The sequence below is a fragment of the Balaenoptera acutorostrata genome, chromosome 8 (assembly GCF_949987535.1).
Source record: "Balaenoptera acutorostrata chromosome 8, mBalAcu1.1, whole genome shotgun sequence".
NCBI classification, from domain to species: domain Eukaryota; kingdom Metazoa; phylum Chordata; class Mammalia; order Artiodactyla; family Balaenopteridae; genus Balaenoptera; species Balaenoptera acutorostrata.
The window spans coordinates 17273801-17285900 of NC_080071.1; the positions used below are offsets into that span (position 1 = coordinate 17273801).

Sequence of the window (12100 nt, forward strand, 5' to 3'; positions counted from 1 at the left end):
GCCTCTCTTGTTGCGGAGCACAGGCTCCAGACGCGCAGGCTCAGCAATTGTGGCTCACGGGCCTAGTTGCTCCGCGGCCGCGGCATGTGGGATCTTCCCAGACCAGGGCTCGAACCCGTGTCCCCTCCATTGGCAGGCAGATTCTCAACCACTGCGCCACCAGGGAAGCCCTAGTGATGACTTTTAATTCTGCATTACTCAATGCATGTGGGGTTTCTAGTGACATATCTATATGGGTATATGTTATTGATCCAGCAAATACTTATTGTGGACCTGGTATGTGACAGATAGTGTTCTAGGTGTTGGAGACAAGGTCCTTGCTCTTGTATTCCAAGACTCTGTTGGAGGGGGAGAGAAACAACAAACAAATGAAGAAAATAGTGGCTAGAAAAAGAAGTGTCATGAAGATGAACTAAGATGATATGGTAGGGGGTACCTGGAAAGCCAGTGAAGGGGGTCCTTTAGGAGGACGCATTCAGGCTGAGCTGAATGACTGAAGAAGCCAGCAACGTGGAGTGCCAGGGCAAGAACGTTCCAGAAAGAGAACACAGATAGGCAAAGGTCCAACGATGGCGATTATGCCTCAGTGGGTTTCAGGAATTAAAAGAAGCCAGCCTGACAAAGGCATCATGATTAGGGGGAGAGTAGTCAGAGATAAGAGGAGAATATGTGTTAGTTCCCAACTTGGGGCCAACTCCAAACACTCATTCCTCATCTCTTGGCCTTGTTGCAATTTTACAGCCCAGTCTATGACATCCTTCGCAGCAAAAGGAGTTAATAAAACCACATTCATTCTCTTTTTTTCAGGTACCAACTTTGGGAAAATGTTCAAATTCCCAATTTTTCAGAGTAGAAAGCTAGGGGTCAAAGATGTTTAGTAACTTGCTCAGGGTCACACAGTTTGTAAATGGCAGGGCCAGAACTCAACCAGGTCTTATGATCCAGGCCCAGAGCAGTTTCTGCTTCCCACAGTGTCACTTTCCCTTCTTATGTAATCCTAAAGAATCACAGTCACTGACCTCTTATCAGAGAGCCTGCAGGAGATGTCTGTAACCTGGGATAGGCGTTTTAACCAAAGGACAGTGAAAGAGTCCTCTATTTATGGCTGACAAGGTGCAGGGCTTACCTGCACTAAGGTTTAGAGATAGAGAATTAGAAGGGAGCACCTATTGGCAGAGAATTGGCAGAATGATTACGTACTTATTTTCCTTTGCCTGGGAGTCTTACAGCAGCCCCTTGCTTTCATAACCCTGTGATTTGATAATTTTCCAACAAATTCAATTTTATGTGTTTGGACTGAATGGAATATGCCATAGGAGACCCATAGCATCTTAGAACAAACATGAAATGTGGTAAATAAGCTGATGTTTACGCATGGGCACTATATTAGCTGTTTCTGCACTTTGCCCCTCCATTAAGTTAACTGCCAGGCCTGGGCCATTACAGTCCAGCCTTGTTCCCTCAATTACAGCCACACATTAACTCCGGACATTCCAAGTCTTTCTAATAGCCATTTTCAGGGAGGACCGTGAGCTTTCCTAGGAGTGCCTCCCCTCCTTTCTGTTCCCATCTTGAGCCCCCTCTGCTACTTGCAACTCTGAGTTCTGAACAGGCTTATCTCGAAGCCAGTCGGGATGCCTGTTTATGATGCATCCTCAAACCCAGGCATCCGTTTACACGAGAGCCCTAGTTAGAGAGGCATATTGTACTTCTCTCCTTTCAAAGAGCACATTTGCTGCTTGCTGGGGGCTTTCTGCCTGATGCAGGGGGGCGAGGAAGGAGAGTTCCTTTGGGAGCAGATTTAGAGTCGCTTCTCATTGGAGGGGCTCGCTTTTTCCTGAGCTGCCAGACGCTGCAGGCTCAACTGAGGCGCGGAGGTGCAATTCAGGCTGGTGAAACAGTGGAGGAAGGCAGGGACAGGCGGGGCTAGCGCGGCTCTGCAGCGGCTCACAGGCACCAACACACACAGCGCTCTCCCGCCGCCCCCTGCTCGAGCCTCGCTTCAGCTAACCGGGGCCACAGAGACGCGGACAGGGAGTGGGGGACCGAGGAGGGGGCGAGGACAAGGCAGGAACCGTGAAGCAGAGGAAAAGCTGGAGCGGAGCTGGTATTTCACCTGAGAAGTCTGCCCCGCATCCCGAGGCTCAACCCCCCTACAGCTGAACCGCTGTCGCCTGCTGGGAGAGCACGGCGCCAAGGAACCCTCGAGTCCCGCTCCCAAGTCGTTCTGTGCCCGGCGCGCCAGGATCCTTCCGGTGGGGGGCAGCGCGGTGCCCTCAGGAAGGTGCGGAGCTTGGGGGACCGGCGTTGGCGCCCGTCGTGGTGCCCCAGGAAAAGTAGGGGCGAGGAAAACCGCCTTCAGGGCAGAGTGCGAGGCCAGGCTGCCGCTGCCGCCGGCAGCGCCGCCTCCTGCGCTCTCGCCTTGGGTGAGTGCTCGGCTTTAGCGCACCGCCGCGTCTCTGCAGCGCTCGGGGGCGGCCTGAGGGCCCCGGTGGCGCCCGCAGAAACTCAGCGGCCCGCGGACGGCAGGCGGACGCGTCTCCGGAGTCCGGAGCGGGGACTCTGAGCCCGGAGGGCGCGGGTAGGGGCTGCTGTACCCGTGCCCGGCAGACATGCCTTTGGGCGGGATTTGGGCCAAGAGATAGGAGGCGGGAGCGCCGGAGGGAGCCGGGAGCCGTCCCGCGGGGCGGGAGACCGGGGAGCGGCGGGGAGGGGGGGAGGGTCTGGTCCGAGCAGGTAGCGCCGCTTCGGCAGCCCGGCGAGTTGGCAGGTGGGGTGGAACTCGCTTGTCAACTCATCAATCTTAAAACAGTCAGTTTGGGAGCGCTGCAGGATAGTCAGGAGGGCTGCGGGAAAGCAAGAGGGGGCCCGCGGGATGCCGGTGGTGAGGGAAGAAAAGAGAGGCCTCGAAAAGCTTGGGGGCACATTTGCGCTCGGGGTCCTGGTCCTTGCAGCCCTCCTGCCTTGAGTGTGGGAGCACACTTTTTTTAAGACTCAGTGTGGAGAGAAAGCCTCCGTCCCAGTGGAGGAGAGGCGTCTGCGGGGGGCAGAGACCGCAGCTACCTGCCGGGTGCGCCCCCCGCCCCAGGCACGCCGGCGTTCGTCCCCCCTTTCTCTCCCGCTCCCACCTCCTCATTGGTGCTGGTTTGCAGCGCTCGGCTCCTGCGCCTTCGCTTCGCGTTTGAATCTGGCTCGCCCCTCCGTATTATGTCTGCACTCCGAAGGAAATTTGGGGACGATTACCAGGTAGTGACGACCTCGTCCAGCGGCTCGGGCTTGCAGCCCCAGGGGCCGGGCCAGGGCCCGCAGCAGCAGCTTGTGCCCAAGAAGAAGCGACAGCGGTTCGTGGACAAGAACGGCCGGTGCAATGTCCAGCACGGCAACCTGGGCAGTGAGACGAGCCGCTACCTCTCGGACCTCTTCACCACCCTGGTGGACCTCAAGTGGCGCTGGAACCTCTTCATCTTCATTCTCACCTACACCGTGGCCTGGCTCTTCATGGCGTCCATGTGGTGGGTGATTGCCTACACTCGGGGCGACCTGAACAAAGCCCACGTCGGCAACTACACGCCCTGCGTGGCCAATGTCTATAACTTCCCTTCGGCCTTCCTCTTCTTCATCGAGACCGAGGCCACCATCGGCTATGGCTACCGCTACATCACCGACAAGTGCCCCGAGGGCATCATCCTCTTCCTCTTTCAGTCTATTCTCGGCTCCATCGTGGACGCCTTCCTCATAGGCTGCATGTTCATCAAGATGTCCCAGCCCAAGAAGCGCGCGGAGACCCTGATGTTTAGCGAGCACGCGGTGATCTCTATGAGGGACGGAAAACTCACGCTCATGTTCCGAGTGGGCAACCTGCGCAACAGCCATATGGTCTCCGCGCAGATCCGCTGTAAGCTGCTCAAAGTAAGTGCTACCCGCCCCCTCCCCACCTGGCGACCGCCAGCCCGCAAACCCGGGAATTAACTCACCTGAGAGCCATCCTCAGGCTCCTAGTCTTGCCTAAAGCCCCAGGTAAACTTCCTTGTTTGGGAGCTGGGGAGGGGGTGGGGGACTGGGCAAAGAGAGTACAACCGACGGTTCTGTTCTTTTCCCACCCACTCTCGTGCTCTTATTTATTTTATTTTATTCTTATTTATATTCATCGGATGTATTTGTGTCACTTTCTGGAGGCTCCTGGACCTCTGAGGTACACGAGTGCCCTGTTCTCCTTCCTCCCCTTGCTGCTTTGCTCTTTAGAGAGCTTTTGAGTTGTTGTCAATAGGCTACTCCAGTAAACTTGAAGTATTAAAACTGAACAGCTTTTAGTTTGAAGAAAAAGGTGCTGAGATTGCTTTAATTTTCACTTAGGGCTTTTCTTTCTTTCTTTTTCTTAATTTCTTTTTTTTCCCCCTAGTAGTATTTAGCAGGTGGATTATTCCTTCAGACCCAAGAACATTGATTCTAACTCTATCTGTGGTCACCTTTTTTAAACAAGTACCCAAACCAGAGAAGCAGTTTATAAAGTGGAAAAACAACACCTGGTTGTTTTCAAGTTTTATTTTTACCAAATATTTTCCTAGAGAAATATTCTGTGAAAGCATGAGTGCTTTTCCTGTAGAGTCTCTTATTAATTTTATTCTTAATTGCCTGTTTCTATGAAGCCTTTGTCAATTACAGATTTCACTTGAAGCTTTTCAGCATCCATTAAAGAAGATTGCTTCCTACCATCAGCAGTGTAAATGCTAAAAGAAATTGCTCATGGAGTGATTACTAAAGCAAGGCCCATCTAGTCGTTAGAGGGCACCATTACAAACAAGAAGAGAAGCCCACTCTAATCACTCACCCAATTAGAGTCTGGGAATGAGGGATAAAAGCCCAGTTCTCTATGTGTTATTTACAATCCATCTTTTTGAGGGATTTGCCTTAGATAGTTTTCAAATGTTCATAAATTGAAAAGATGACCTCAATACAGTCTTAAAAATTTATCTGAGATTGCATGGAAAAACCATAGCCCCATTCAGAACTCAGCATTAATAAAATGAAAATCTGAAATATTTAAGTTGAGATTTTGCCTTTGAGATTTCAATTTTACTCTACAGGTCTTTATCGTTTTACACAGCCTCAGTTTATATGGTAGTTAAAAGTGGTCCAATGTGCTTTAAAAAAAATTTGGCTCTTGTGTCATTTTCATTACTCATTTACAAGGTCTTACCCTAATTATTCTTGACCATCTTGCTCAGTATAGTGTTGGACTTAAAGCAGCTCAGTTGTCCTGTCACTCCACATCATATGCATATTTACTATGCTACAGACAGTAAACAAACTAATTGTGTATAGCTTACTGGAAAATTTTCAACCTGGTTCTGCTGTATATGTTAATTAAGATAATTGTGAATAAATAATTTGAGTAGATCATATTCTTTATAATTAACTCCAATGGGCTGCATGTAATTTTTTTTTTTTAATTTAACTTAGTATATCATGCTATGGACCACATTTGAACTGAGTTGTTTGGATCAGGCTAAACATGTTGTAGACATGTTTGTTGCAGGGGTGTTTGTTGTATGTGCCTATTTCTATGAATAGAACAAGATATATAACCTCTCTTTTTAGGTTAGGCCTACCAGCAACACTTTGTAAATGTAGTGCAAAAGTCTCGGGCGTGGAATCCATGTTCATGTGTCACTTTGAGATTTTTACTGAGGAGTAGTTTATCATCTTGATTGGTGTATTGGAAACTTAAAATTAGACTCTAAAGGTCAGTTATTGCTGTTCTCTAGTTTTTCAAACATATAAATACATTTATTAAAACAAGTATCTTTTTGAGGAAACATATTTAGATGTTTTTAGACTATCAAATTTTATTTTAATAGTCAGAAATAATTAGAATTATTCTACATAGTAGGTTTTGTTTTTTGTTTTTGTTTTTTTACAAAGTTGTAGTGAATCTGAAGCACCCAGTGTCTACACTGGTTCAGGACACTGATAGTGATTTTTATGCAAGTACCACATATACCACAAGGAGTGTCCTGATCAAACAAAAAAAAGATTTCCGTTGTTGGCAAACTTGGAGCAAGGTGCTATATTAACACAAGGTGATAAAAACATCTAATTAAAACAATATGTATAATGTTCTTATAAAATTCTTTACTTTTGATTTTTGGGAAGATGTCAGTGCTAAAAGTAAAAATAATTGGCATGTGGAGTCAATTTATATTTAAACAAAAGTATGGTGAAATTCTGTCCTGCTTTTTTTGTGAGGGGAGAGGGTTGATCAGTGGCAGCTCTTCATCCAACCAGTTACTGGAGTTTGCTTGAAGTTGATTTGTCCTGTAGCCATGGTGATTAAAATGAATTCTCATAGCTCTTGTCATTTCCTTAGACTTCATTTAAAAGGAGCCATGTTTTATTAAGAAACTAATAACATTCAGCAAAATTAGAGGGAAGATTTGCCTTTAATAAGTGACTCTCATTTTCTTTTAGGGACTGAGATGAAGTGACCCAAAACAGCCAACTAGATTTTTAAAGAGAAGCTATACCAAGATCTTAAAGCAGCAATATTTTGATATTGGTCTTATACATACTTACTAAATATTATTACACATATTCAGCTTCTTCTCTTAACCCATGTTTGACATTTTAAATGTAAAATTTATGTATCTTTAATACAGAGAAATACATAGAATTTTAAGGCAACAAAACCATAATATTTAATAATAGTAATTAGAGTCTATATGAGTTCTTCCTATTACCTAATTTAATTTCATTTATATTTTTCTATTGCTGTTTTCTTATTTGCTGAATAAAAGCTTATTTATCAGTATTAATATAAGAATTATATTTGATGATTTAAAGCACTTCTATTCTTGTAAAGAATAGAAAGTAAGAACATGCATATGGCTTTCTAATCCTTGCTACTGTGAAGTTTTCTGTGCATTTTCTTTTTTTTTTGAATTCTGTGTCTTGATGGAAGTTTTTCTCTTATAACTTCTCTAATTTTTAATTGTTGTTAACTTATATGAAAGCAAATTTTATTTCAACTCTATTCCTGTCTTCCAAGCTTGCAAATACTGAAATTTATTTCAATATTTAATTATAGATTTTCCAACTTAATGCCTGGAGCGATCAGTCCTTTTTCTATTTAGAAAAAAAAGAAAGCAGATTACATAAAAATTTAAGAATATAATTGGAAGTTATTCTTTAAAGTTTATAACATTATTATGAATACAACTATAGAAAGCTCTTTTAAGATGAATGTTCTTTCTCTTTCCCTCTTTTCATCCCCATGTTGATGTTTTATTTGAATTTTCAATTTATTTTAGTTGTCTTTTTTTTTTAACCTAAAATATAGGAACTAATGAATAGCATGGTCATGTTAAGTTAATATAACATCCAGTTTAAAATTTTAATAAAAATGCCTGGATTAAGGAGTTGAGACTAATGGTTGATACATTGGACCCTGTAATTCAGTGTTGGGTTTAAAGGATTTGGAAATCTCACTCCTTCCTACAAATCTAATACTAATAGTTGACTGGCCTAGATTTCCATCTTATTAGGGAAAGATTTAAACTTTTTGATACATTATTCAAGAATTTGCACACTTATTATCCAGAAGCCATCACAGTTACATGTATACATATGTGTGTGTATATATATATGTAGACACTCAGTCAAACCTTATTTACATAAAGTAAACATAAAATCAATTATTGTTAGATCCATATTTTGAAATTAAGAGATAAGGATAAATTTTTCTCATAGAAGTATAATTTTATATCTTCATATTTTTTTTCATGGCATATAGTCATCGTCTTCCTTTCCTAGGATGTCAGCTATGCAACCCTTAACTTTCACCTAATGAAAGGTAATGATGCCCAGTTATCTTCTAATATATCACATACATTATTTTTATACTCATCTTTTCTATTCTCCATTTATATGGATACTCAAAATTGGATGCTATCTAGTTTCCTCATATGAATGTGATCCAGTGCAGACGCAATAAAAACCAAAATTGCATCTGCAAAACTAACAAGCTCGTCATTCCCTTCATATACCTTAATATTTTGTTAATCTTTTCACCACAGTGATTCCTGGACCACTTGATTCCTGATTTTTTTCATATATTTATTAGTTTGTCTTCATTCCATACCTTGCACTTTAATGCAATTATAGTTTTGACTCTATATGACCCTATTTTGTATGACTGACTCTTCTCTCCAATTGGTCTTGGTCAATTTGCACTTCGTTTTAATCTTGAGATCATTAGTTATCTCCTTGAAAAAATTAATTCACAAGTGAATATCTATTAAAAAACTCTCCTTCTGAACATCATACAAGTGGTTAGTAAAAAGATTCAAGGAGTCTAAGACTGAGTACCCCAGAACTCTTGGGGCTAGATCTTATAATGGTCAGTGAGTTTTTTTAGGTGGGTTTATTATGTCTTTAAAAAAAAAAAAAAAGTACAGTTTCTATGTAGTCTAGCTTTGCTTTCTCTGACACAAGTACAATAATTCTGTAATAGGTATAGAACTTGGGTTCTTTTTAAAGACTGTGATTACTATTCTTCTTTTAAATAGTAGTAATATGTTGTTTTGTTTGTTTTGTTTTTTATTTTTCATATGGTTCCTGAAAAAGACAGGGTGGCTTGTGCTCAGGGGAATACAGTGTGAACAGAAATAAGGACATAAAGACCCAAAAATAAACAGTAGTAGGTAAGAACAAATGATGAAGAGAAGCAGGAAAAAGCACATGGTGGATTTGAGGGTGTTTCTTGAGTAGGAGGGGAATGTGCAAGTAGGGTTGCAAATCCTGTCCACAGTTATTATAAATTCCATAAAAAGTCCTCAAGGAATTATAAAGCTGTTCTTTCATTTAAATGGTACAGAAGCCTCACAAAATTTATTACAATATAAATTACATTCCATCTATAAGTTACTTTCTTTTCATAAAAGTGAACATATTTTTATGGGATAATTGGCTTAGCATTAAAAATCTTTATTTTAGGCTTGACGTTGGTCATATTTTTTTCCACCTGAGGATTGATGGAATTTCAAACTTAAGGAGTCAAAAGAGGGGAGTTCCCTGGTGGCACAGTGGTTAAGAATCCTCCTGCCAATGCAGGGGACACAGGTTCGAGCCCTGGTCCAGGAAGATCCCACATGCCGCAGAGCAACTAAGCCCATGTGCCACAACTACTGCGCCTGCACTCTAGAGCCCACGAGCCACAATTACTGAGCCCGCGTGCCTCAACTACTGAAGCCTGCGTGTCTAGAGCCCGTGCTCCGCAACAAGACAAGCCACCGCAACGAGAAGCCCGCGCACCGCACCGAGGAGTAGCCCTCGCTCGCCGCAACTAGAGAAAGCCCGCTCACAGCAACGAAGACCCAAAGCAGCCAAAAATAAATAAATAAATTTATAAGAAGTCAAAAGAAATGTATAACTGTAGAAAGTCCAGATGAAATTCTAGGTCCACACTTTCTTCTGCCTGACTTTAATTTTGGTCTGAGTCCCAAAATCATTGTGAGAAATGCTTTGAGTCACAAGGCATTGTTGTTCTTTATCCTGGTACCTGCTTTTGGCTCATTTCCAAATTTTAGATGCCACATAGTACTCTGACCTCATTGCATGTAATTTTCTTTCTGACTTCAGCATATATTCAACACACACACACACACACACACACACACACACATTGCACATTTAAAGAGGAGAAGTGACATTACAGATAAAATGGTGGGAAAGTGGTAGGCAAGAAGGGCTGCCCTCTCTGTCTTCAACTACATTTTCCTTCTTTTCCTTTCTGGACCACTGGCCCTCATTACCTTTTCCAGTAGGTACGTGTGAAAAGTGGTGGGGAGTGGATCACGCCTTAGAATATTATGGAAGTACATCTCAAGTCAGATGTTAGAGATTAATTTTTTTTTTTTCAAAATTCCCCTAGCTTCCCTCCGAGCTAGGAAAGAGCACAATGGCTATAATTAGAACACAGTAATGGGTTGGAGAGATGGGAGAAAGGCAGCAAAGAGATTGATTGTATTGGTGAAGTGTGTCCCTGCTGAATGAATGTGGGCAACTGATCACAAATCTCCCAGAAGGAGGATAGCGAAATGTGGATCTACTTACGCCAAGGGCAGTTCTAAATGTGTATCCCAGAGCGGTGTGTGTGTGTGTGTGTGTGTGTCTTTGTCTTTGGATACATACGCTACAGTCCTTTATCTGTAGTAAGAAAGCTATTTGTCTGTAAAGTACATGATGATAATAATCCCTTCCAGGCATCTGTGACTTTTGATTCCTTTTCCACCTGTAGTCAGAAGTTGTAATTTATTATCTTCCAGGCCTTTTTGGTCTCTAAGGGAGTTCAAAGTCATTTGACATTAGCTGCTTCTTTGAAATTAGTACATGTGACTATAAAATGAGGCACAAACCTTAAGTTCTAGACATATATCCATGTGGCATATAATTAAAGTGTGTGTAATAGAAATACTACATTTCAATAGCAATATTTTTATTACAAAGAATAACTTAGAAATTATTGCCAAAATCTAAATTGCACACAATCATTTCAAAAAATCCAGGAGGTTCTACTTATAATGTTTTTGGACAATAAATTTAAACAAACTTTATGCCTTAGAGTTCCTTGATTTTTGTCTTAACTCTCAGAATTTACTATAATGCAACCGACCAGAAAGTCTTTAAAATGGCAGAAAAATCTTTATTTCCTTCCCCAAAATATTTCATACAATTGATAATAAAAGTTGTATGTTAAGTTATTCTCAAGTGCTAGTGTTTTCAAATTATGTTCTAAATTTTTAAGAATTACCAATTTTCCATGAACTGTTTTCCCTTCTGCCTTTTCCCCACTTATTTATTCAATAGTTTCAAGATTCTAAATGATTATTTCATCAAGTAAAGTCAACCTTAGAAATTTTAATAATTTATTGCATCACTCTTCACCTTAAACAATTGTTTAGAATTGTTGTTGATCTCGACCGTATCTATTTACGTATTATCCAGGAAAAGATCATGGCTCTGTGTTCCCTTTTGGAATTAGGAGTCTTATAGAACCAGAGGAGATAATGTAGACCAGGGGCAAACTGCTCTACTAATGAAAGATTTCTTCTTTTATCATAATTCTTAAGATGACATAATAAATAAAGGTTAAATTGGTTTTTAACTACATTTTTTTTCTGCCTATTATCAAAATTTCTGGGTGAAATATGGTAATTGGTATCTAAATAAGAGAACTAGAAATGGATGAAATATCATTGCTACTGATTTATTACATACTCAAGGTACAGATCACAGTTTAATTTTATAAAGGCACATCCATAACTCCTCTTTTTCCTTTGTATCTTTTATGTATGTGTTACAGTTCCTTGAACAAAAGTTCTCTAACTCCACTTACACAAGTTGAGAGACTATAACTAACATAGGCTTCTTTTCCCCCCTTGTTCCAGAAAAATCTCTGGAATTGCCCCAGAATTAGAAAAGCCTAGATTGGAATTCCTTGTAAACCTAGAGTAGAATGTGCATGCTTCTGCAAGTGTATTTGGTAGATATATGTCAGGTTCTGGAACATCGTATTTGGCTGAGTATTGATAAGATAACCTTGCTCTGCCTAGGAGCTCAGACTTCAAACAATTCCAGTGCTCCAGGCACCTGCCAAACACCCTTCACTCCTCTAAACAGAAAAGCTTTCTCTTTAACTCACAGTGAGTAATAGGCTTCCCAGTCTATTACAGAGTCAGAGAAGCAAACAAAAATCAGGGAGGTAAGCATACTGATAGTTGAAATATCTGTTGAGCTAACAAAAAGGAAGAAGAAGTGAAAGATAAGATTGTGGATATATGTAGTACCTCAGAGTCATTTAAAGTAAGATTAAATTTATCCACTGGAAAATAATTATCAGAGAATATGTAGGGAATTTCACTTATCGGAAAAAGATGTAAGTGTGGAAAACATCTTTCAAAGAAATGAAGTATTGCTTTCCCCATAGTATCACAAAATAGGTGCAGTTGTCACCTTTGTTTCTGCCAAGACTTGGATAGGATATAAAGCATTTGAGAAGGGGTATAGGCATAATTTTGAGTATATGGAACACATTTTTAAAATC

The 12100-nt window shown here is 41.5% G+C and overlaps 1 protein-coding gene across 3 annotated transcripts in view; it reads left to right on the forward strand.

Annotated features, from left to right (window-relative positions):
- Positions 1–2741: 2741 nt before the first annotated feature.
- The window catches only part of KCNJ3 (potassium inwardly rectifying channel subfamily J member 3), a 166611-nt gene continuing 157252 nt past the window's right edge, over positions 2742–12100 (forward strand). For all 3 annotated transcript variants that reach the window (XM_007183091.2, XM_007183093.2, XM_007183092.2), the window contains exon 1: positions 2742–3909. In XM_007183091.2, coding sequence (XP_007183153.1) covers positions 3208–3909 — 702 coding nt within the window. In that variant the 5' untranslated portion in view covers positions 2742–3207. The remainder of the gene's footprint in view (positions 3910–12100) is intronic.